Source organism: Abramis brama (assembly GCF_963993115.1).
Source record: "Abramis brama genome assembly, chromosome: 1".
In the NCBI taxonomy this organism is placed as follows: domain Eukaryota; kingdom Metazoa; phylum Chordata; class Actinopteri; order Cypriniformes; family Leuciscidae; genus Abramis; species Abramis brama.
In genome coordinates, this window is record NC_139963.1 from 35,676,652 (window position 1) to 35,703,595 (window position 26,944).

Sequence of the window (26,944 nt, forward strand, 5' to 3'; positions counted from 1 at the left end):
TAATATGCTTTAAATTATAATAAAAATGCAATAATGTTAAAATAATATTATTTTTGTATAATGTTATATCAATACGATTTAATATAATAATACATAATATAATGCATTACACATTTACTGTAACAAATTTAATGTAAGCTTTTGGGCCAATTTCTGCTCATAAACAATGTGCAAAATCATGAAAGATCTTTTGAAATATACATTGACTTAATATTCATTCAACTGTCAATATTTATGAAAATGACCATATATGCATGCAATGACAAATACTCAACAAGAGACATACAGATGTGCGATGAAACTTTATTCAATACAAAATACATAAATAGAGCATTTGCAGGTGAAATCAGTGGCAGAAAATATTTGTACACATAGAAATACATTTATATATGCAGACAACAAAGCTGCAGTGACAAGAAACAAAATAGGGCAACTCACCATCGATTGCAAAAATTTATTTTACCTCTACCAATCCCTTTTATGACAGCCATAACAAATTTGATAAGCATAATTAAAATAAGAATAGTCATTTCCTTGGCTAAACAAATTTCCCTGTCCAAGTTCAACAAACATTCAAAAATTAGAAAAAAGTAGTCCAAACACAGGACCATAACTTTTTCTCTTTTTTTTTCTCCTTTTTTTTTTTAAAAGCACAATCTGTGACTGATGCAATGGTGTCTACCAAATAGCTAAAACAGCCTTGATATGTGAAGACCAAACCGTAGTAGCACTAGACCAACTAGATTGCCAGTCATAGCAATTAAAGATTGCTTTGTTAATTAAAATTGCTGGGTTCAACCCAGTTAACTGCTGCATTAGTATGGATGTACTGGGCAGTTTAAGGGCATAAAAGCATAAATTCTCATTCTGACACGTAATAAATGAAATAACATTCCACAAACTGTGCAATTCATTATTCCATCAGCATTGGCATCAGAGTCTACATCCCAAAAGTGAAGCAGTAAAACAGTTCAAGCTGATGGAATGAAACATTCAAAGGCAAAAAAAAAAAAAAAAAAAAATCCGGTGTGAGGCACCAAATCAGCATTGCATTAGGGTGAGATCTGAAACAGACATGGGTGTTGTGCTTTCAATCACTAAAAGTCTAGGCAGTATATGTGATATGCATCTACTGAATAAAACACGAAAAGTGTAGCCCAAACAAATGATATAAAGAGTCGTCTTTAAAATAACCGCTGCAGAATTTAGAAAATGTAAACAGACAATTCACAATACTTGTGCAGCTAGATGGTTAAAAAACTTTAGACTCTCCCTCAACAGATATGTTCTTCTAAAAACCATCCCTTAAGGAATACAGCATTTGATCTCTTAACGCTTCCCTATGTGCTGTATCATTTAGACTCTTCCTGTGACTTTAAATCTACATATAAATATAAAACTCATTAATATTGCATCAATTAGCAAATATATATGTGTGAGCTTTTTAAAGAGAGTGATGCAGTGCACATTGATAATGGAAGGGCTGTTGTGAGTGGTGTGGTTTTCTGAACCCTAATGTATTCAGTATTCAGACAGACCGTGAGAGGCTGATTTATGCAGGTGCAGTCTTGAAGGCGCTCCATGCGTGGAAACAACGGGTGAAACAGTGGGGCTCGTTGCCTTTGCGCACCAGGCGCAGTTTTCTCGGGTGCTCTGCATCCTTGGACCTCATGTGTTGAATGTAGACCTGATTGAAGGGCGACACAAATGTTAAGCAGGCATGGGAAGTGCTGGTGTACAATAAACTAAGTGTACAATAAAACTGCCACTCAATACGTCACTGACCTGACAAGCCTTCAAGCTCAGTTTAATCTCCACCTGGCTCGTCTGTGTGCCGACCCACATGTAAACCTGTGAAACAAGCAAACAAACAACCCAACAAAATTGTAGTAGTAGTAATAATAATAATAATAATAATAATAATAATAATAATAATAATAATACGTTTTTTAATGCAGTGTCAGCATCTGAGGTTATCTTAATGGCAAAAACAGAGTTACAAAAATACAAGAGTTCTTCCAAAAAAGGAAAAAAAAAACAGCATGAAATATTATACAAGATGTTTTACATTAACATATGATTGCTAACACATTGCTAAAATTTCACTAAACAAGTTCTTAAGTGACAACTCAAACAAACAAAAAATTGTTGCCAGAATAATGTGTTCGGCTGCACGCATGAAGCTCTACCTCTTTCCCATTGTCCAAAAGCATGATGTCATCATCAGCCAGGTCATCTTGACAGAAGTCTGAGCACTTCTCTGATATAGCAAAGTAACCCTTTTCATTTGAGCACCTGAGATCAGAGATAAAATCTATTATTACCTCGAAAATATGGTGAATGAAGAGAGGCAAATTAAATTATTTAATAAATAAATAAACAACTGTTGAAAAGTTTAGGGTCAGTATGCTCACCAAAGCAGCATTTATTTGATTTAAAATATCATACATACACTACCATTCAAAAGTTTGGGGTCGATGAGAGTTTTTTAATGTTTTTGAAAGAAGTCTCTTATGCTCATCAAGGCTGCATTAATTTGATAAATACTGTAAAATTTAAAGTTTTTCTATTTTAATAAATCTTAATGTGATTTATTCCTGTGATGCAAAGCTGAATTTTCAGCATCATTACACCAGTCTTCAGTGTCACATGATCCTTCAGAAATCAGTCTAATATGATGATTTGCTGCTCAAGAAACATTTCATGTTGAAAACGGTTTAATATTTTTATGAAAGCCATGATACATTTTTTATTAGGATTCTTTGATGAACAGAAAGTTCAAATGTTTTTGAAATAGAAATATTTTTTTAAAGTCCTCCTGTGGTGAAAAACAAGATTTTAATGTTGTTTATATGTCTGTGTGGTGTTTTTAAAATCCTTTATGACAAACCATGTGCAAATTTATAAATCAACACCATTTATGAGTACGTTCTCTTTAAAACTGCAGTGATATAAAGACAGTCCCAAAAACACGGTTTGAAATTAAAGCATGAAGAAATATTTTCACAGGAAAAAACGTTTAAATATGTCTTTTTGGATAAAATGATTGACTACAGGGGGACTTTAACATTATAAAATGTCTTTACTATCACTTTTGGTTTAAAAAAAACATCCTTGCTAATTAAACTTTTCTGAAACAAAATGCTCACCTAAACAGTCTAGCGTATTTCATGTACTCTGCATCTTCATCGTATGGCTTCTGAGAGCCAATGCCAACCCAGAAGAAATTTTCTGGCTCTTCTCCTTCATTTATCACCTGAAGAAAAGGAAAAAAGAAAAGAATTGTTTAAAAATAAAAAATAGTCAAGATGATGTAGTGAGCATGTTTTTGATTTTCACAGCTGGAATGAACCTGTTTGCTGTAAGTGTCATCAAACATGGTGTTCATGATGTCCTCTGCCAGTTTAGCTTCATCAGGGTCTGCTGCTCGGCCCACCCATGTGTAAACTATTCCCTGGTTGTCTGTACTTTCAAATGGCACCTAAGTAATATTTGAGTTATTAACCATTTATAAACCACTGCAAATATTAATCTTGATTCCTTTATTAATATTTAATGATTTATAATACATGAACATGAACAGGTACATCAAATGCCAGTTTACCTTCAATATGAAGCAGAATTCAGAGTTGAGGTTACTGGAATCTGTGGCTATTTGAATAGTCCTAAAACACAACAGAAACGCCACACATGTTCATTTCTTTGACTTTAGAAATATCTGATGAAAAGATACTTCCTGTACATACATTATATAGTTACCTGGTGCATAGCGCACTTCCATTTGTCCTGATGTGGTATAAGCTTGGCTGCACACTGTCCACTTTTAGCTTCCTCTTGCCTTTGTGGATGATGAACTTTCTCTTGAAGTGTGACAAGAACTTGAGATTCTCCTGTTGCTGGGTCATCCTCACAACCTGAAATATGCATGAGATATGATGTCATGACTTATTGTAAAAATTACAAAGATACATTTCATCACTGTCGGGCTGAAACCTTGTGTCTCCATAATTCGTAATTTGAATTTTGTTTCATAAATCATTACTATTGGTCACCCTTTACAGCCGTCTCTGGGTTTTGCAAATAATTAACCAATGAAAAGTATTAAAAAGACCTTGTGGCTAAACCTCGTAACTTCATTGGATCCTCAAACTGTCGGTCAAACATCATTACCCCACCCCACCTCGATCATGAATGAACACCGTTTGTGTGTGTGTGTGTGTGTGTAAGGAATAATTGACGACAGGCCGTTGAATTATTCGAAAAATAATGCACACCGAGGTGAACGCGAAGCAAAGTGTCCGTTACACCTCGGGTGTGCATTATTTTTCAATAACTCAACAACTCAGAGTCAACAATTCCGCTTATACTACGGTTACCACACCTCAAAACATTGTTCAGATATTGTAACTCAAGACATTTGTCAGGTTTTTGTCCTTAAAACGCTTGTGTGTGTAGTAGAGCCCGACCGATATATCGGCAGGCCGATATTATCGGCCGATATTAGGCATTTTCCTAACTATCCGTATCGGCATTTATAACGGCCGATAAATTAATATTTAAAAAAATGCAGCGTGCAGTGATTTATGTAAGGATGGCGCTGCCAATAAAGCACCTAAAAGCTGTTACAAAGAACTGGCAAAAGTGGCAAAAAAATAACAGCCGCGTCTGGTGTAGACACACCGTGTTAAAGCTCATTCTGCTACGTTACAACATCAAGCAATATTCCAATAATTTATGTAATTATAACACTTTATATAGGGCCATTTTGCATTAAAAGTAGCCAGATGGAGACGCAACACGTTCAGAATTAATACACTTTTAGTAAACTACAGAACAGCGCGAGCAGGAAGCGGCGCACCTCACGCGGGCAGAGAACGCGTCCGAGAACGGACACTGTTAGTGATATAAAACGCACACACAGGTCTGTTAAATTAAGCAATACTTTTAAGGTAGTCTAATATTTTTCTGACTAACAAAATTACTGACACAGTAAAGGGTAGATTTAAATAAAGAAAAACGATATTTAAATAAAGAAAAACGATATTTAAATAAAGAAAAATGAAATTTAAATAAAGAAAAATGAAATTTAAATAAAGAAATTAAACGAAATTTAAATAAAGAAAAACGAAATTTAAATAAAGAAATTAAACGAAATTTAAATAAAGAAAAACGAAATTTAAATAAAGAAATTAAACGAAATTTAAATAAAGAAAAACAAAATTTAAATAAAGAAATTAAACGAAATTTAAATAAAGAAAAACGAAATTTAAATAAAGAAAAACGAAATTTAAATAAAGAAATTAAACGAAATTTAAATAAAGAAATTAAACGAAATTTAAATAAAGAAAAACGAAATTAAGTTAAATTAAAAAACGAGATTAATTTAGATTGATAATAACGGGTAAAAAGTCTAATACATTTTGTTTCTATTATTCTATTTTCCACAATGTCAAAGCAACACAGCTTAATCCAAAACACAAGCTCAGGCATGCACTTCGGTCCATACAAACTCCGCTGTTCTGCGCTCTTGCCAGAGAAGACTTGCGCGACGGTTCTATTTCTGGCATGCACGCGTTTTCCGCGTGGCTCAAGCCGCGCCTGAGAGACGCGTGTCTCACGCAGGCAGTGTGCAAACTCCAACCTGTTAACATGGGAGCCGAAATAAAAACGGCCATGCCACGCAGTCAGTGTGTCGCCGGCCTTATTCAAGCGCGAATGAGAACCGTTTCGCGGGGGATCCCAGATGTAAAAAAAAAACAACAACAAATATTCGAATGTCAAATTTTCAAATCGAATACCAACCCACCGAACGAATATTCGGGTCCAGCCCTGTAGCCTAGTTTCACGTTTAGTAGATTTTGCTTACTACTTATTTAAAATAGTATAAAACTACTGTACATATGTAATTATAAACGTTTTCATTATGATATTATTAATTTTACTTTACTAAAAAGATCTGAGTTCTTCCTCCACTAAATTAAGATTAAAAATAGAAGAGTATTTAGAATATAATATAATATAAAATGCAATGCAAACTAGTTTGGTTACAGCTCAAATTCTCATTCTATCATTCACCCTGCCTCCATTGCATATCTTTGTCACACAAGTATTTGATCACCACATTTGAGTGATCATTGCAAAACGTTTATATATTTATTCTGTTTATACTGTGTATTCTATATACAGTACCCATCAAAAGTTTGTACACACCAATTGGAAAGTGTGTCCAAACTTACTGTACTATAATACACATAAATAATATTGCTACTGTATTATAATATACACACAAATAATATCGGCCGATATATCGGTATCTGGCTTTTTTTTATCGGTATCGGCATCGGCGCCCAAAAATCCATATCGGTCGGGCTCTAGTGTGTAGGACTAATTTCTTACGGATCTCATCCCAAGCCTCCGTTGCTTATTCCAAACCATCATTTTAGAGCTAGTAACGGAGGCTTCAGTCAGACAGTACTGTCTCAAATAGCCTGTTCGTAGCATTTCGCCTTTTATATCATGAGATCTAGGCCAAATGACAGAAGAAAATAAGCCCTTTATAACCTGTAAGTTGATGAAAACATAATGCAGTGCACTTACTGCCTCAGATGCGGCCGTTCTAATGACAAAACACAAGTCCGAAATTTGAGCTTGATTTTGGTAACATTTGTTAACAATATAATGACACGTGCAAGTGTCTGACCACATATAAAGCTGCAATCAACGTTGACAACGTGTGTTTAATTATTTAAAAATTCAGTGTTTTTTCCATTTCCTGAAAAGTAGCGTTTTTGGAGATACGCGTTTTCCACCCGACAGCGACGATATGAGGTCAAGGCAATAAGAGTCACTACAACACAATGAAGATGAAATATGAGATCAATTTCATAATGGATCCATTTAATTAACCATGTTAGCATGCAGTACCTCCAGTTTGCCTGGGAACAAGCTCTCAAACTTCTTCTGCAGGCTGAAAGTGAAGGTCAACCAGCCCATGTTGGAGGCCTCACGGCCCTGCCAGAAGTAAACCACACACTGGAAGTCTTCCTCAGGCTGTCTGTCCTCATCATCTCCCTCTTCTCCTTTCTCCTTTTTTTTCTCCTGATCATCCTCATACTCCACTGGCACCCAGTACCTGAGACAGACACAAATATCACATCATTTCAATGAAAGATGAAAGTCTTAAGTATCTAAGACAGTAATAGTTAATTTAGTTACAAATATAACAGCTATTATTATTTTTGTCTGAAGATTTCAGCTAGTTTATCAGAACTCTGTCCATCTGAGAATTAAGTGACATCACAACCTGGCTGCAATTTTTGCAATTCATTTTAGTGAAGCCCTCTGACCAACCTGCAGAGAAATACGTAGCAATCCTGAGTGTTAAAGTGACCAAACTCCTCCTCTGGTAAACGGGCAAACTTCTTCCCCTCCAGAACGAAGCCCTCCATGCCGTCCAAATCCTCATTCCACTCCTCCATCATCTGCTCCGCCTATCAGATTTACAACAAACCCACAATGAATTTTATAGAATTTTTATAGACAGGACTACTCAGGACATCCTAAAACTGAAAAGTTGTCATTAATGAGCTGTTAGTTCAGGTCTCACCTCTGTGAGAGGCATGGCTGGCTGTCTAGGCAGGAACAGAGCCGTTAGATCAGCTTTCATTTGATCTTTCTGCTCTGCATCCTTCTTCACCTTGCCAGACAAGCCCACTTCTTGTTTCACACTCTCTGCGTTCCTGGTATAATCCACCTTCAACACGTCATCCCAATTCTTGAACTTGGATTTAAAGACCTGTTGAGCACAACATGGAATTAGAACAGATAAGTGTTGTGTCATTTAATAGAGTATCTTTAAAGTTTTCTTAATCTCTTATTTTGTCAATTTTACCTGTCCTTCTGTGCCCTCCAGATTACGGATGACCACGGCGTGTTTTGGCCGATGAAGCATGCTGCACACCTCTTGGCCCAGTTTCAAAGCAGCTGCCCTTACAAGACGTGGGGACTTACGGCCAATCCAAATGAAGACATCTGACCAGCAATCTAAGATGTAGACACCTTTAGTGTCCAAAAGACCTTGTACCTATAACGAGAAAATGTTCCACCTGTTAGTTAGTGTATTCAGGTATGATTAAGGACCCCAAACTTTTGAATGGTAATATACATTTTTCCTAGAATTTTTTGCTGCTACAATCATTATGGACATGACATTACCAGTCTGTGCTCTGGAACCACATCCAGTTTGAGCTTGTCCTTGTGCTCCACAGACAGTTTGTAGTTGATCTGAGGAAGTTCAAGGTATCCCAAGCCCAAGCCAACCTAACAGAACAAGAAAGTACTAAATATTTTACACCGTGGTGGTTTTAGAAAGGAATGCACAACAAACCATAGACCATTCCCTGACCTTATAAAGCTTGGGTCGGACAGGAGTGAAGTCATCTGGGACGTGTTTCTTGATTTCTTCCGGCTGTCCCCCAAGCTTTTCCCAGAATTCCGGAGGTTCATGATTCTGCATCAAAGTCGTAATCTCTGCTTTGCTTTTTCGCTCATTTTTGTTCATCTTTTCAGCAAATAACCTGTAAATAGCATGGCGACTATTACAAATCTGAACAAACAGACGAGGGAAAAAAAACAGCTTAACTGTTTGCATATATTACCTTGCTTTTGTAGTACCACCAAGTGTTGCGTTTGCTCCTCTCCAAATAAATAATTCAAGACCAGTGTCCAACAAAAAGACAAATCTTTAAACAGAAAGAAAGAAAGAAAGAAAAAAATCAGACTGAGTCACTCTTATCAACATACATAGAGCAAATGGCACACAAAACTCACCGTGGGTCCAGTGAGGATGCTTTCAGAGGCACAGATTCTAATCTGATGTTCTTTTTCCCATAAACCCTGTACAACCTGCCCAAAACACAAAACAAACAGGATTAGTGTGAGTCAGGTCAGGGGTGAGCTACAGAGGCAGTCCTGGGTGTTGTTTTTGGCGGGGCACCTGGTCGGGTATTGCGTGTCCTCTACGGTGAAAAATCCACTAGAAGTTCCACCCTCAATGTAAGAGATCTCATTGTCGAACACCTAAAACACAGTGCAAAGAAATATAGCTAAGCATATGCTGATAATGCAGCAATAAATCATTTTGCGCAGGGAATGGCATTTGCTTCACTGACCGCAGTGAATTCTTCACTCTCATCTCCCATCTCCTCTCTGATTGTCCTGCACTCAGCACCCAAATAATTACGGAGATTGACAGCATGGATAGCAGAGCCGGCTTTCTTATCAAGTGTAGCTTCTTGCCCGATCCAGTAATAGATATGCCAGTTCAGGGCTCCGTTGTCATCCAAGAACGTCTGTAAAAGTGCATTACAAAGCATTAATTGAAAGAGTGGATGCAGACTGGGAGCAGAAGATCTTATAAATTAAAGAAACAATATTTAAACTATAGTACTTTAATAAACATGATGATCATTAGAATTTTTTAACAGGGCTGACCTTAAGAATAATGTAACAGTCTGCTTCATAGAACTTCCCATGGAAGGCCTCGTCCACCTGCATGGGTACAAAGTTTTCTATCTGCCAAATCGTAACACCAGGGATCTGCCCCACATCCTCCAAGAAGAACTCGGAGTAATCTAGCTGAGGTTTCTCCAGGTTCTTGTCCCAGCGTTTGGTTTTCAGGTCAGAGTATTTCATGTCTCCATTCTCCTAAAAGATCAAGAGGCATGTGAAGACCAGATAGGTTTGGACATGTACCAATATAATGGCTCCATCATTATAGCTCTGCTGTTCCCTCACCTCAATGGATTTGTTCTTCTCCTGAGCCACGTCTGACATTCCCTTCAGCACCTGTTTAGCCTGATCATCCTGGGCAGAGTCCTTGCGTCTCCTTAGCCTCATCTTCCTGGCCATATGATCTCTAGGACTATTTCCTGTATAACACACAAAGATCATGTTGCACTCTGAGCTGTATTACAGTCATATTTTCAGTTTTGTTACTTCAAACTCAGCATCTTCAGCCAATAAGGGTTAGTTTGGAATAGGTCATAATTACAATAACATAACTAAGAGAAAAAAGCATATTGTACCTCCACCAGCTGCTGCCACAGTGGCTGGAGACGCACCAGCCAGTCGCAGCTGGTTCTGCAACGAGAAGTCTATGTTGTACCACTCAGCTGTCCTGTCTACTGGTTTAGGGGGCATGACTAGATTTGGATTCTCACGAACATCCAAAACCTAAAACGTCAACGTCACAAAAGACAACTTTAATCAGCATTTATTAACTGGTTTGACATATGCATGAGTGTTTGTTGCTTTAGTCTTTTTAATAAGTACATAAAAACATACACTACTGTTCAAAATTTTGGGCCTGGTAAGTTTTTTTTTTATGGATTTGAAAGAAGTAATTTTCAGCATCATTACTTCAGTGTCACATGATCCTTCAGAAATCATTATAATATGATTTGCTGCTCAAGAAACATGTCTTTTTATTATCAATGTTGAAAAGGTGTGCTGCTTAATATTTTTGTAGAAGCTTCATTTTTTAGGATATTTTTATAGATATTTCTTCATTAAAGAGTTCTTACCTCCAGGTCAGTGAGGAAATGGATGGCCTCTGGTAATGTCACAAGCCGGTTCTTGTTCAAGACCAATTTCTTCAATTTTCCACACCTGAGCAAAATCAAAAATCCACATATTACCATTATCAATAGGATATATGTTGGTTTTATAATTATATCTAACCACCAATAAACTGTCTCAGTTCTCACCTGCACAGCCCCTCTGGAACAAGCTCTAAATTATTATTTGCGGCCATAAACTCAACCAGGTTGGACAATTTTCCCACACCAGATGGAAGGCCATCAAAATCTATTTTATTCGAGTTCACATACAGCTTCTTCAGCTTGGACAGCTTGCAAATGGCAGACTGCACATCACACCAAACAGGGAAAAAGAAGAGACAAGATTAGTGGCAAACAAATTTCAAATATATCAAATATAATCTAAATGACGACATTATTAATGTGATGAAGTATCAGCTCACGCACAAAAGCACTTTTAAAGCCAAACAACTTCTGATAACTGATAAGTTCCTCTGTTTTACCTTATTTGTTAATGAGGGACTTACAGGCAGAGATGTGAGCTGATTCCTAGAAAGGTTGAGTGTCTCGAGTTTGGTCCACTGATCTATACACAGTGATAGTTCAGATATCTGATTGCTGCTCAGATTTAGCCGTTTGAGATTAGCCAGCGAGTACAAGCATTCAGGTACCCGAGTCAGATCATTGCAGGACAGGTCCACATCTACACAAAAACGCACCAAAGATTCATTATACAAGGAACAACAGCAATTAGAGACACTGATGATTATTTTACAGAGAGAGCAGTAACACCGCCAGATCTCCACCTGCTAGATTAGTGAGGCCCTCCAGACTCGTGGGCATATTATTTTGAGAACGCTGTGTGTTCCTTAAATGGAGGGTCTGAAGAGCTACCATAGCAGGTAACTGCCTGTTATGACAAAGTCATACAAGTGACACAGATTGCAGTCAGAGTTTATCAGAGGCAATGTTGATAACACAATGATGTCATCTGAAATGAATGCAGCCTTCCTCCTATATGGCATAGACGGATATTAAACCATAAAAACTACTTGTCTTACCTCAGCTGTGCGTGCATAAGCAGATTGTTATTGAGTATCAGGGTCTGCAAATGGACCAAGCGTCTCATCTGAGGCGGCAGACTGTCCAAATTATTGTTACTGAGGTCCAGGTACAGCAGGTCAGTGAGGTTGATGAACAGCTGATTCGGTATGTTATCAATGCTGTGAGAAAGCAAACATCATAGTTTCAGACTAACATTTATGTTCACAGAAATCCCTGGTTAAAACCACTGTGACTACAAAAAAAGGATGTGCACTTTGATCGCTGAAGTATTTAGGGAGGGATGGGGGTCAGTGGCGGAGCTAGGGGGTGGCCAGGGGTGGCCATGGCCACCCTTGGTCTAAGCTTGGCCACCCCTCTCACAACTGCTGTTTCTGTCTCTTTTTTATTGACAAAAATCGCGTTTTTTAAAACGCTGAACCGTCTCTTTAAGACCACAAAAAACGTGTGACTTTTCAGACACACACTCCAACTTCACCTCAGCGCCAGGCGCAAGTCAAACGAGTGCGGAAATGTGCAAGTGCTGAATGAGCTTCAGCAGAACATCAGACAGTGATATGCACATAGTAAATATAGAGTCAATCTCAACTGGTGGGTTGCAAGACCGTTTTGAGGAAGTCGAATAGTGTGCAGTCAACAACAAACGTAATTCTCTTTTTTTCTGATGCTACTTTTATTTTAGAAAATGTGTGTGAAAGCTTGTGACACTTCTGTCAGATGCTGAGAAAAGCGCGTTGTCCTTATTCAGTTGGCTATCTTCGGTAAGATGAGATGTTGTCAGGCCAAATGTCAGTAAAACTAACTAACTTTCCTGTCATACGGCTATCAGCCATTGTACTGTGCTTGCGGTACGCACATCACGTGCAAATGCGGCGTGCTGTAGCCGTAGTTCTGTCGTCAATTAACTCATGTAAGAATCAAAAAGGCGATTAAAGCTGTCAAAACTGCATGCATGTATTTGTTATACATGTGTCACATGTGTCTGGATTAAAATATTCTGCTATGTGAGATCACAATATAAGGCACAAATGGATATGTAATGTTTTAATGTCCAAATAAATGTGAGCACTGTGCATTTGTACTAGACGATAGGCATTCATTTTGCGTTAATTTGTAAAGGACAAACAAAAATGGATAATTTTTAAATCCATAAAATAACTTAATTTTACATTCTGGCAACATTACATTATGAAAAACATAACATTTTACATCATGTGCTGTTGACTTCCGCCTTGTTCACATTCTTGCACATGGGGATTCAAAAGAGAACTTTTGTTTTCCTTTTTAATTTAGGTATGATAGAACTGTTGCAATTATTTATTTTGACAAACTCAGAATTGGTTGAAGAGTTCATTGATTATATAAAACGCATTGAAGGTTCAATAATCTTTGGACTACATATTATCTGCATGTTATCTCATCCATGAAGATGCAACAATGTAGAACAAGCTATTAGAGATTTTGAGAACCAGAACCAAGCTAACTGAGCAAGTTGAACTTTAGCTATAGTGTGTGCCCTTTTATTACTATTTAATTCATTTTAATATGAGGTGGTGGGTAGTAATAAAAAATATATAAAATTCACTCAGTATTCCATGATTCCTAATTCACTACTATCTCAATTACAATTAAGTACAAATTAACTTTATTCAGTTGTGTAGGCACTAAAACAGTCCAATACATTATAGTCAAATTATTTTTTATGATAAAATAATTAAGATTTCTGTGCCACCCCAGACTGGTTGCTGGCCCTTGCCTGGCCACCCCTATGAAAAAATCCTGGCTCCGCCACTGATGGGGGTAAACTATAAAGTGAGTTCGATCTGTACTATTTTTTTTTAAATTGCGAGTCCATGCACATATGTATTAAACAGACATATAGATTAGTGGTTCTCAAACAGGGGCTCTTGAAAAACATGAATATATGAGGTAAATGAGGTAGCCTAATTTTTTTAAATTGTGATTTTATCTCTAGAAAAGTCATGTAAAGTAATTAAATCTAATTACTCCAGGAGCATTTTTAGAATAAATGCACATTTTTATACTCATGCCAAATTCTAAAATATTTTATTGGGTAGAAATTGAGTAAGAAATATTTTTTTAATCCCCATCCACTAAAATAACAAACAACTGGAAAAGTCATGGGGCCTTCAAATATCATTGTGGAAAATGTGGGACCTTGGCTTTTACAAACATATCCCAAGATCCATGTGTTCTTTTCCATTCCATCAGTAGCACAAGTCCAGTCTAGTCTAAATGAATCCTTAAAGTGCTAGTTGACCCAAAAATGAAAACTATCCCATAATTTACTCACCCTCCTCAAGCCATCCTAGGTGTATATGACTTTCTTCTTTCAGCCAAACACAATTGGAGTTATATTAAAAATATCCTGCCTCTTCCAAGCTTTATAATGGAAGTGAATAGTAACAACAAAAAAGCTAATCCATCCATCATAAAAGAAACCCATAAGGCTCCAGAGGGTTAATAAAGGCCTTCTGAAGCAAAGCAATGTGTTTTTGTAAGAAAAATATCCATATTTATAACTTTATAAACTATGGTCACTGGCTTATAGCATGGGATAATTTTCATATTTGGGTGAACTAACCCTTGTACATCCCCAAATCATCACACAAGACATCTTCCAAAATACCACGGTAACAGATCACAATATAAAATCCTAAAATGTTTAAAGTGCATTTTCATGATAGATAATTATTCTTCACTTCCAAGAACTTGGGTACAAAACAGACAGACACAGACCGTACCTATTGTGACTGAGGTTTAAGACCAACATGTTTCTGGAGTTCTCCAAGTCCCGAGGGATTTCAGACAGTTGGTTGTAGCTCAGATCCTGAATAGAGGAGGGAACAATACATACACACACCATCATTGCAGCACATAAACGATGACACATTTGCATAGTTTCACTAATCAAAACACTGCCCTGCTTACATAAATTTAAATCATGCCTGTAATTTTGCACTTAAATGAGACGTATACTTAACTGAGAAATACACACAAAGTAATTCTCTACATACCAGCACAGAAAGATCATCCAGCTGAAAAATATCATCAGGAACACCAGAGTTCTTTAGGCTGTTTCCTCTGGCCACAACCGCCTACAGCAAAATGTAAATGTGATGTAAAAAATGTAAATATTTACAATAAAATTGAAATTCATGCTGTGTTTATTGACAAAAGCAATTTTAAGTACATAGACTACCGTTCAAACGTTTGAGTCAGTAAAAATTTCTTTAGACGTTTTTGAAAGAATGTGCTCACCAAGGTAGCATTTATTTAACCAAAAATACAGTAAAATAGTAATACTGTGAAATTTGATTACAATTCAAAATAACTTTTCTATTTGAAAACATTTTAAAATGTGATTTATCCCTGTGATGGTAAAGCTGAATTTTCAGCATCGTTACTCCAGTGTCACATGATTCTTTCAGAAATCAGTCTAATATGATTTGATGCTCAAGAAACATTTATTATTATTATTATCAGTGTCAAAAACATTTGTGCTGATTAATATTTGGAAACTGCGATAGTTTTTTTTTTTTCCAGAATTCTTTGATGAATAGAAAGTTTAAAAGAACAGTATTTACATGAAATAGAAATAGTTTGTGACATAAATGCCTTTACTGTCACTTTTAATTAAGTTAATGCATCCTTGCTGAATAAAAGTAGTTATAACTTTTGAACGGTAGTGTATGTAAACAGTTACAAAAATATTTATATATATACTTATGTGGAACGCTAGTAGAGAAAATGTCAAGTATTTCGCAATATGGGCGATCATATTTACCCTCAGGTTGGGAAGACTTGACAATTCTCCATGCAGTGTTGTGAGGCTGTTGTGACTCACGGACAAATGTTCCTGATTTCACACAAAAGGGCAAAAAAAAAAGAAAAAAGAAACAAGACCAGAGAATGATTATTAGTAAGCTGACAAAGCCTTGTTGCAAAATATGAAATTGTGACTGAAATTGTGCAATACACAATCACCAGTTTCTGCAGGGAGGCCAGTTCCTCTGGAAGATAGCAAAGCCCCGTTCTGTTCAGCTTCAGCCATCGCAAGCTACTCATAGACTTGACATGCTCAGGAAAATAACCCCCCTGTGTTCAACACAAGAGATACAAAGTCTTAAATCAGACCATCATGAGTCATACGAGTCAGTTTCTGCTTTAGTGATTTGGTAGTTTTTGATGGATCTGCTACACTGATGTCATTTCCCAAAGAAATCAGTCTGATGCCTGAATGTGAACTAAAACAAAATAAACCTGGTACAATGAAGTCATTTCAGGACAGAAAAAAAATTTGTATGGGGTGTGTTTGCTATGGCAACAACATAAGCATGAGCCAGAACCGGGTTTATCTTTTTTTTAGACACCACAGACACCCATTCTAAAATTGAAAAGGCATCTATATAGTTTCTTGTATAAAGACCCAATGTGTACTGTGAAATAAAATCATTTTAATAATCAAAATATTATTTAGAAAATATTTAGTTTCCATTAAGTTACATTTATTGTATTGTTTCTACTTATTATAGTACTGTATTGTTAGTAGGGAGGCACAGATATGTTGGCCGATATGATAACCGATAATTCTTTATATTAGAAAGCCGATAACCGATATATTGGCCAATAAATCTAAATCCAAAAATGTATCATAATTTTTGAGAGCCGGATTACAAAAACAAAATTCTCACCATTAAAAGCCTTGTCCCAATCACAATTATAATGTTCTCATTATAATTGTATGTAGCCTAATCCTATATGACAGACTTGCGCTGCACCTGTTGCACTTAACTATATTTTCCTTTTTGAAGTGATTCCAATGATATTTCAAGCAATTCAAAACCATCATGGCTAACAGTGCTCATCTGAAGGAAATAATACACTATTTATCAGCTTTAATGTATCGTCCAAATTTACTTATCGGGCTGATAACGATAATATTAAATATTAACATATATCGGCCGATACCAATATGGTGGCCGATATTTGGTGCACCCCTAATTATAAGAAGTATTTATTTTATTCAATCCTTTACTTATTTTAATCTATTTTATTATCTTATACTTTTCTCTAAACAGTTGCACAGACCCCCTAGCACTCTCTTGAGGCCCCTGGGGGCCCCCAGACCCCACTTTGAGATAGATAAAACAGTAAGCTGCTCACACAATCATCTCGATATGAGCAGATCTGACTGAAGTGGCTTTATATAAGACAAAGACTCAGAGCATCATCACAAATGTACTCAAGTAAACTGGCACACTTGAGAGGCTGGGTAATGCTTAAGGAACTCATGTTACAGATGATTTAAATAACAAAACCTTCCTTGTATATGCATATTGATGTGCTCTATCTAGTCTAAAAGAAGCTATTTCCTAACGACATGTTAAAGACTGTCAACCGCAGCACATTTCATTTCTTGAGGGCAGAAGTATTACTGTCAACCAGCACAGCTGAACTGCTAACAAACTTCTTATTTCCCCTGCCTGACACACCACTTGATTGACCGCAACAAATTTTGACAAGTCGCGAGCTAACGCCCAGTGTTCTTCTGAGCTAGCATAGTTAGCACTGCTAGCTCACCATCTTAACCTGTTTTGACACGCTAACTAACCTACATCGCTTTCCTCGTTTGAGTGAATGATTTATTAACAATATCCCGTACCTATAGACGTATTGAATCGGAACTCTCACCTTAAAGTCATTCCCACTCAGATCTACTCCCCTGATAAAGGGGAGAACTCCGGTCGCGGCCATGTCTAATTCAGGATATGGCAGCAGTTTCAGCCTATTTCAGTTCGGCAGCGGCTGGTGGAACAAACACTCTCTCTCTCCCGCCCCCCGCTCACATGGTACAGCCCATGAACTGCTCAGCGTTCCCAGCCGCTCACTTAAAAAGTTATTTCTGTTTCTATAAAGGAACAACTGTTACTTAAATCCGCCAAATGAGTGGTAAACTACACCCTTTTGCAGTTATTAAATGTTGACTCATAACACACCGATTCATTTCTGAATCATTTGCAGTGCCATTTACAGAACGTGTGAGAAACATATACGGCCCATCACAACATTCCCAGTTGTTCAGGTCATTTGTGGTATTTTTTTCGTTTTTTTTGGAGGTCTGGAGTAGTATATTGTACTACAGAGTCCATACTGCATTTACATGTATGCATTTAGCAGAGTGGTTTTCAAACTGGGGTCCTGAGTCCTGGGAGTCCCAGTGCTTGGGGGTCAGTGGAAAAGTTTAAAGAAAACAGTGGAAAAAAATAATGAATTGCTGCATTTTTTTTTTTTTTGATTTAAATGAATAAAAGCATGATTAATAACACTTTATTTAAATAACTACATAATAAAAAAAATATTAAAATGAGCATAAAATACATTTAACAGTACAGAACTATAGTGAGTAGAATTTTTTTTAAATGTAACAATGTAGAAAATGAATATTCCAAATAATATTTTACACATTCGTAATGCATTTTTATAGTATAAATTTGCCCTTTATACATGAACATATATATAAATTTAAATAAAAAGATGACTGTGTAACAATATTGTAGGTCATGTAAACATTTTATTCATTAAAAATACATGACTATGCACGAAAATAATGTTTTACTTTAAAAAACTTTATTTTACACAATACAATTTATTATGTATACATAAAAAATGCTTTAATTATACATCAGTCAACATTAATTTAATTTACATATGTATTTTGTATTTTACAAAAATTGCAGGAACTCTTTTTTTACTGGCCCTGAGGACAGGTGACCCGGGTATGACCCGGCTCATGACATATTCCACAGGTTCTTGGTCTTTTGGCTGTGGGAGGCTTGTTTGACGTAGTGCTGGCCTTTTTGTTCCCAGGATATTTACCATCATTTCCTCCAGAAAAACCTGTGGCTGAAAAAAATGAGAGGAAAGGTAAATGAATTATGAACAACAAAAGACAATATTGAAGAAATTATTCCCAAATGAAATGTAGCACAATACAAAACAATCAAAGGCAACCCGAGAAAGAGAGAAACCAAGCAAATGACAAAATATGTCACACCTGATTAGGAGTTTACTGGGATGTTTAAGTAAAATACTGTTCAAAAGTTTGGGGTTGGTAAGATTGTTTAATGTTTTTGAAAGTCTCTTATGCTCACCAAAGCTACATTTATTTGATCAAAAATAGTGTATATAAAAAATAGTGTAAAAATAATGTAATTTATTCCTGTGATCAAAGCTGAATTTTCAGCATCATTACTCCAGTCTTCAGTGTCACATGATCCTTCGGAAATCTTTGATGATGATTTGCTGCTCAAGGAACAGTTCTTCTTATCATTATCAATGTTGAAAAGTTGTGCTGATTAACATTATTGTGGATTGAACATTATAGAAATGTTTAGTAACTGCTACTTTTGATCAATTGGATGTCTTTGCAGAATAAAAATATAAATTTCCTTGTTTTTTTGTTTTTTTAATCACACTGACCCTAAACTATCGAATGACAGTCTATGTAAGAATGATCTTGTTCAAGATATTCCAATTATATTTTGCCTATGTATATACAGTATTTTCAGATTAAAAGCATGATAGACTGGTGTTATACCTGGAGCCACATTTTCATTTGCCCACAGGAAGAACCCACACTGCTGATCACGTGGTTTCCCACAGGTGTGGAACATTCGGCCCTTGTTTGGCCCATCTTTCATGACAGTCCTGGTAACTGCAGGCTCATTACAGTTGCACATGGTTTCACCTTCATCACCTCCAGATCCTCTGTTGTTTTGCCTCTGCTGAGGCATGTTCCCAAAGCCATTTGAGGGCCTGGAAGGTTGAAAATTCTGACTCAGGGGGCCTCTGTTTCCTTCGGGCGCTCCCTGCTCAGTCGGCTGGTCAGCCCACAGGAAGAATTTACAATCCCCTGTGTTACACTTGTAAAACTGACGGCCTTGGTTGGGACCCTCTTTGCGTACAGTGAGAAGAATGGCATCCTGACCACAGTTACACACAATGGCACCGCCCTGGGCTGAAGCTGGTGGTTGTGCTGCCCGAGGAGGCGGCAGACTGGCTGGGGGGCGGTTGCTGTCGGCTCGGGGTCTGGGTGCAGGAGGTCTCACGTTCTCCACCCTGGACAGAGGTGCTGAGTTGGTTCGAGGTGCATGATGCTGATTTGACCCAGATCTGTTATTAGGCCGAGAGCCAGAATCTCCTTCTCCTCCTCCTCTGAGATATTTTAAGTTCAAGACCTCTCTGAGAGTCTCATCACATCCTCCAATGCAGCCAACAAATTCAAGGGGCATCATAGGTGGCAAACTTCCTCTCTTGAATTTAAACTTCAGCCTGTCAAAAATGTTATGAATAAAACGAGAGTCAGTAGTAAAAAATAAACATTATTAATGTTCTTAATACATGGTACTGGTCTTATTGTCCATGGTTAATTAGCACGAATTTCCACACACACAAACAGTAACACTTTAAAATAAGGTTCATTTTCTTAAGTTTGGTTAATGCCGTATGAATCGTGAACAAACAAGTAACAACCATTTTTACATAATTTAGTAATGAAGGTTAATGTTAATTTATAAGTATATTGTTTGTTGTCAATACATGTCTGTTCACAGAAATTGTTAAAAACTGTTAATATACACAACTTGACATGTTTTAATATAGATAGAAATTAATATTAATTAAATGCTGTAAAGGTATGACTGGTTATTTCATATAAGCTATCGCATGAAATAAAGTAAACATATAAAACCTTCTTGTAAAAATTTTACCCAAAATACACTACTGTGCAAAACTTTGAGGTCAGTACGAGTTTTTGATGTTTTGAATTTGCTCACCAAGGCTGCATTTATTTGACCAAAAATCTGATAAAAACAGTTATATTGTGAAATATTATTACAATTTAAAATAACAGTTTTCTACTTGAATTTTTTTTAAATGTAATTTATTCCTGTGATGTCAAAGCTGAATTTATTCTGTATATTACTGCTTAATATTTTTGTGGAAACCATGATACATTTTATTCAGGATAAAATGTAGAAAGTTCAAAAGAACTGCATGTATTTTAAATAGAAATCTTTTGTAAAATTATACGTCTTAACTGTCATTTTTGATGAATTTAATGTGATCTTGCTTAATAAAAGTAATCTAAGTATTATAATAAATGTGTTTATCTTATGTAATGATACGCATTTCTTTTCTTTTTTTACTGACCCCAAACTTTTGAAGGTAGTGTAACTGCTCTGCAATATTAAAATGATTACAAAGCAGCATAATAACCACATTCCTTACATATGGACCGGATGTGGACGGCACGTCGCACAGATGCTCTCGTCTCTGCTGACCTCCAGAACTGTGTCTGGAAACCACACGGCTGTTTTACAAGCTGGATATCCCACACATGAAAGAAACATCCTGCACAGAGTGATATAAAAAGGACGATCAGAAAAGGAGTAAACAAACAACATTTCCCATTTCAGATTCAACCTGAAAACCCAAACTGTTAGATTATCCCATGATGTTGTCTCACCCTGTGCTGTCTTTCTTCCTCTTTAGCACCATGTCACAGTTACACTGAGGACACTTTCGCACTGGTAATGGCATCTCCATCTCTCCTTGTTCCTCTTCAGTCATCTGCTGAGCCGGGCCCAGATAATTGGACAAGGCTTCGTCCAATCTGCACGCAATATGACAACAATTACACTCAATCCAAATTTGTATGTAGAAATATAATTTGCAGTGTAACTGAGATTGAAATGGGGTGAAATGCTGCATTCAGACTCACTTCTTCGCCTTCCTCACGGATTCAATAAAAACAGCCTTGTATTTTGCGATATGATAACTGAGGACAGAAGCTTTGTCCTTCTGGCCCTCTGACACAAGTTTAAGATCCGCCTCCAGCTCCGCTCTCAGGTCTGGTTTAGACATTTCATACCCCATGGAGTTATACCCTGAAACGATGCGACACTCAATTTCACACCAATCAGAGAGATTGAACTGCCTCTGTTATGCTATTTTAAAGGTTCCTAATTTAGTTTTGCATGCATCCACTAATATGCTAATTTCGTTACCTTCAACAAGACCCATGCCGAGCTCTCCAGGAAGGAACCTCTGGTCAGCCGTCAGCCCCACGTACATGCGACTCTTTATGGTCTCGATGTGTTCAGCATGTGTTGCATCGGTACCTGCAACAGCAACTCAAGCTGAGTGCCACTCTTTTTCAACAGTGATGTCAAATATATTATTTAAGGTTCAAAACTTGACCGATATGTTTCAGTACCAATGCCATGCTTCTCCATGAGCGATATCAAATCGGCCTCTGTCAGAAGCTGTGGTGGACTGGTCTGTCCTTCCACCATCTCAATCGCTGTGGGCTGGAACGTGGTGTCAGGCCTATATAATGGAATTACCTGTGCAAAAAAAAAAAAAAGGCATAAAAAAAAAAAAAAACTCAATATGTTCAGCTATAAAATGTGTTATGCTTTGAGTAGTAATCACCTTGTTGTACCACTTGTCATAAGGGTACACTTCCAGATAATTGCGCGCAATGATCGTCAATCCACTAGCAGAGAATCTCTCTTCAGCTATTTCAATTTCAACCGTCACCTCTTGACCCTGAGCATCTTTGGAGCAACAGGCCAGGAAGTGACGTACAATGAACTCATACAGCCGCTTTTCATTACCCTTCAAAAAAAAGAAAAATAATTCAACATTGCCATTGTGTACATTTCTAGCTAATTGCAGCTGCAGATATGACGGTTCTAACAGAGAGGTCTAACAACGTTTCGTTGCTTAAAAACCTTTATAATGATCATATATAACGCGCAATGGGTGTCGCCATGTTAGTATGCACTGCCATTCAGAGAATCGGATCAGTCGGATTTACATCCACTTCTCCTGAAATACATAAAAGTTGACGGCGAACTGAGAGAAGAATAGAGTAAACTTTATAGTTTGCAAAACAATGCTTATCTGATATGAATAAAACATGTCGTCAAATTATATTTGAATGGATTGTTGATTGCGGCTTCCATAGACATCAGTATGTATTTAACAAACTATAAATATATATTTTTTGCTAGTACTTATGAGTATTTAATTTATGTCTGAAACCAAAAATAAGCATAATGTGTTTGAAAACACTGAAAAGTTGTGATATGAAAAGCACTGAGCGTGTCCGTCTCTGGTTCAGCAAAACACAAAAAACACATTTGAATTTAGCAGTTGTTGCTATTGAACATTCTAATCACACCGGTGTGATCGTATGCGTCAAAGGATTGAAAATCAATCGCGTTTTGAGGTGGAGTGGGTACACCTGTACATGTGGGTTGCTCACCTGTAAACTGTTGGTGTATTTGGTGGGGTGAATGGGGGGATGGGCCTGATCTGATTTGTTTCCATTTCGAGGTGTGGGCCCACCGCTTTCCAAAATGCGCTGAGCAAAATTTCCCCATTCATTATCTTGTGTCTGTTGCTCAACCAGCAGGGTAAGGTTCAGGTTCTGAGGAAACATGTTGGTCTCAGTGCGAGGATAACTGATAAATCTGGAAGGAAACAGACAGGCTGATTTGTGAAGGACCACAACAGACATGCTGTAGACCAGTGTTTCTCAAACCCAGTCCTCGGGACCCACCAACCAGAATGTTTTAGATGTCTCACTAATTAAAACACCTGCTTCAACTCAGCTTTTTAGTGTGTTGTTGAATAGGGAGACATTGAAAACATGCTGGTAGGTGGAAAACACTGCAGTAGACCACAGACATATGGATGGATGAACTAACCAATAACATACCCTTGAGTGTACAGCTTTTCTGCGGTTTTCATGGTTTCTTTGGCACTTATCCTCAGTTTTCTTGAAGACAGTTTTTCAAGTTCCTAACCAAAAAAATAAGTAGACATTATCATATATGCTACATTTTTAATCTCTATCATTCAGTTATTAATTGCACTTAACTCATGCAACAGGACTACTAATTTGTGGATCATTTTGGGCACAAGTCACTCAAGAAATTGCACTTTGAAAAAAACTTTAGTAGCTGATGACAATTGTGTACATTGTTGTAAAAGTCAAATTTGTTAATATTCATCAACTTGTCTGTAACTGTATAACAAAAAGTACACGATCGTTTATTATATTAAAGATATATATTAAAGGAAATAAATATTAACGAAGATTATATTAAAGGAAATAAATATTTAGATGCATAAAGGAAGCAATAAATTGATAAAAAAAGTGACAGTAATATTTATAATGTTACAAAAAGATTTCTATTCCAAATAAATGCTGTTCTTTTTAACTTTCTATTCATTGAAGTATCCTGAAAAATGCATCACGTTTTCCACAAAAATAACCAAATTGATTATAATAATAAATGTTTCTTGAGCAGCAAATCATCATATCAGAATGATTTCTGAAGGATCATGTGACACTGAAGACTGGAGTAATGATGCTGAAAATTCAGGAATAAATTACATTTTAATATAGATTAAAATTTTAAAAAGTTATTTTAAATTGTAATAATAATTCACAACATTTTCTTTTACTGTATTTCTGTTATCTATAAACTTTTGAATGGTCATGTGTGTGTCCACATTCTTTTGTCCAGAATGTCCAGTTCTCAATTACTCACCACAGTGTCAAGGGGTAAAGGTCGCCATTTGCTTTTTGGTTTACTTGTTACAGATATCACTTTCGCCATGGGATCCTAAAGAAAAGATTAAAGCCAAGCACAGGAAACTTATGATGACAGAATAATGACCAACACATCTTACATATGTGTAATGCATTATTTCAATGAAGAAAAAATTAAAAAGCTATATTGTTGCTATGCATTTAAAAATCCTTTTTAAGAAATTAAATAGAAGCACAGACCTCCATGCACATCTGATACAGCACAAGGCACGCTGTGTGATTGAAAAGACGATGTCTTTTCCAGCTGAATTCTACCGATTCCTCTTCGTTAGGCTCATGGACAACTAACAGGCAATAAAGTGTATGTGAGAAAGCAAATGACGCATTTCGTTCATCAATATTACATGTGAACTGTGTCAATTAAAAAATAAGAGTACCTTTGATTTTAAAGAAAGTTTCAGCGACGAAGGCTTGAATTGCTTTAAACCGCTCTACAACAAAGCCAAGGGTTGGGAACTGACAGCTGCCGTAACTGATGAGCTGATCGGAGAGAGATCCTGGGAATATCTTCTGCAAGCGTAATGTCTGGAACCTGGTAAACGATGCCCCTGAAGGAACATAATGTACATAAGATGAAAACATTCAATTTTGTAGCTTGTGATAATGTTCTCTGATATTTTAAAACACCTACCGATGCGGAGATCAAGCTCCTGTCTCACATCCACAGCATCACTGATGTTGATATTCGGCTCAGTGAGGGTCTCACAGGCTCTTCTTATGGAGTTTGGGGTGATCTCAGAGAACCGTGCACGGAAGACCTGAATGTTTGGCTTCACTACATTGAAAGATTTCACAGGAGGGTAAAGTCACTGTGAAATCAAAATAGTTTATTCTTACTTTTATAGCAGTATTTATTATGATTTATCCATGATTCTGTGTACAATATTATTTTTTTTTTTTTTTCATGTGCCCTCGTAATCTTTAATCAAATAATAAATCTCTTCACAGATTACATGTTTACTGGCGTGAGGGCGGGACAACCTGTCACTCACATGACATCACAGCAATAGCAAACCACAACCATCCAACCTACATTTATTCTTATTTGGATGTACGTCACGATAAGGAAGAAAAGACTATCACGACTTCTGTTTCATGCCGACTTTGAAAAGTTGTAAGAAATATACAGCACCAGTACATGATTCACTAAACTTACCCGCTTTGCAGACATTAATGATCTCAAAGCCGATATTCTCTCCTTCCCGGTCACAGTCAGTCCAAATGACCAGAGCTTGACACTGTCTTACCTCTTTCTCCAAAGTCCTCTGGATAATGTAAATACATTGTTTTAATATAACATACGAGCTCATATTCTAAAGGGAAGGAATGGAAATTAGTACCTTGATCGGTGTAAAGTTTTCAGGGCAGTACTTTTCCACCTCAGCATCAAACAACAGGACAGGATTACAACTGTGCCTGTGAAACAGATCACATAATAAAGTTTGAATAAACTATAGTTAGTTATTAGGTTAGTTATTATTATATTAAAGCTATACATTACCATTTCTGAAAAGGAGCTTTGAATTCGAGACCCAAGAGATGCCCTGATACTGATGTCATGTTTACAGTTACATTCTGTGAAGAAATAAACACCATGATCAGCACATAAAGACTATATGTATTACAATATATATATTTTTCTGTGATAAAACAGAAAAAGTACTTACTTGGCCAAACAGGTTGTATTCATACTCATATATTTTGTTGTAGACAGAGTAGCCTTCTCTCTGTAAAGAAAACCAGGTTCATTAACAACGACGACCATCCTAACAAATAAAAGTAACAACTCTTTTGATGATAACAATCAGATTTGACATTACAGATCAAGATAACTTGTACAACAGTCATCACTCACTCTTCTCGATCTCCCATTTGACATAATTTCTGCTATGCCCTTAGCAGCGTCGTTTTTCTCCGCAACACAAAGCACTTTCTTAATCTGAGTGCGTCTTATCATGTTTACAGATATCTGCCTATAAAGTTGACTGTGAATTGTCACTTTTAGAGATCTATGCAAAAGGTTCATAACTGTGATCTAGCAGCGCATGATCACAGTGCACTCGACATTACAGCACATTAACGGCAGCTTGCTTGCTAACTAGCATAGTAAAACACTGACAACTATAAGATAACTGAGAAAAAATACATCAGTGTAAACTCAAAGTTTTGAAAATACATCTGTAAAAGTATAATGTGTGAACACAGCAGATGAATCAACTCTGGCGCCTGACGAGAATTGTCGTAAAAATACCGTAAAGCAATGTGTTAGAATGCCGTATGGCTGTATTGTGTATTTCCCCACCGAAATGTCATTAACTAGCTAAATAAATAAATAAATAATTTAGAACAATTTTATTAAATTAAAAAATAAATATTTCCAGACATATAAGAACGAGTCTTGTCATACGACACGAATAATCAAATGTCTCCCCTCGAACAACTACAAAGCTCGTCACAACAAATGCCCTGTCTGTGTGTCAAAAACCTAGTTAGTACCTAGGCAGCATATTGGGCACTATAAGCGCTTTTCGAGTCCGCTGGCTGGGAACCTCCACAATGCTGTCTAGCTAGG

At 36.7% G+C, this 26,944-nt stretch overlaps 2 protein-coding genes across 3 annotated transcripts; both read right to left on the reverse strand.

The window, feature by feature from the left end:
* Positions 1-287: 287 nt before the first annotated feature.
* flii (FLII actin remodeling protein) lies at positions 288-17,498 on the reverse strand. Of its 2 annotated transcripts, XM_084135769.1 has the most exons (31): positions 17,376-17,498; positions 15,669-15,779; positions 15,469-15,540; positions 14,699-14,779; positions 14,426-14,511; positions 11,660-11,821; positions 11,405-11,508; positions 11,126-11,301; positions 10,767-10,924; positions 10,584-10,668; positions 10,086-10,233; positions 9,796-9,929; positions 9,493-9,705; positions 9,171-9,350; positions 8,996-9,078; positions 8,830-8,904; positions 8,658-8,741; positions 8,405-8,576; positions 8,215-8,319; positions 7,892-8,083; positions 7,607-7,795; positions 7,351-7,490; positions 6,925-7,132; positions 3,760-3,914; positions 3,605-3,665; positions 3,353-3,481; positions 3,150-3,256; positions 2,190-2,295; positions 1,786-1,851; positions 1,539-1,687; positions 288-1,064 (listed from the first exon to the last, which is right to left on the reverse strand). In XM_084135769.1, the coding sequence occupies exons 1-30, from the start codon at positions 17,436-17,438 to the stop codon at positions 1,553-1,555; spliced, it is 3,780 nt and encodes a 1,259-aa protein (XP_083991895.1). In that variant the 5' UTR covers positions 17,439-17,498; the 3' UTR covers positions 288-1,064; positions 1,539-1,552. The 2 variants fall into 2 exon arrangements, with proteins under 2 accessions (XP_083991895.1, XP_083991894.1); XM_084135768.1 differs by having other exon boundaries at positions 288-1,687.
* A 479-nt stretch (positions 17,499-17,977) lies between these two features.
* On the reverse strand, positions 17,978-26,851 carry top3a (DNA topoisomerase III alpha). Its single transcript, XM_084129747.1, has 19 exons — positions 26,228-26,851; positions 26,040-26,099; positions 25,874-25,947; positions 25,713-25,788; positions 25,529-25,637; positions 25,004-25,147; positions 24,750-24,920; positions 24,553-24,656; positions 24,311-24,385; positions 23,473-23,555; positions 23,017-23,224; positions 22,179-22,364; positions 21,961-22,090; positions 21,752-21,865; positions 21,466-21,631; positions 21,211-21,357; positions 20,973-21,095; positions 19,282-20,015; positions 17,978-18,587 (listed from the first exon to the last, which is right to left on the reverse strand). The coding sequence occupies exons 1-19, from the start codon at positions 26,396-26,398 to the stop codon at positions 18,433-18,435; spliced, it is 3,030 nt and encodes a 1,009-aa protein (XP_083985873.1). The 5' UTR covers positions 26,399-26,851; the 3' UTR covers positions 17,978-18,432.
* Between the last annotated feature and the right edge of the window lie 93 nt (positions 26,852-26,944).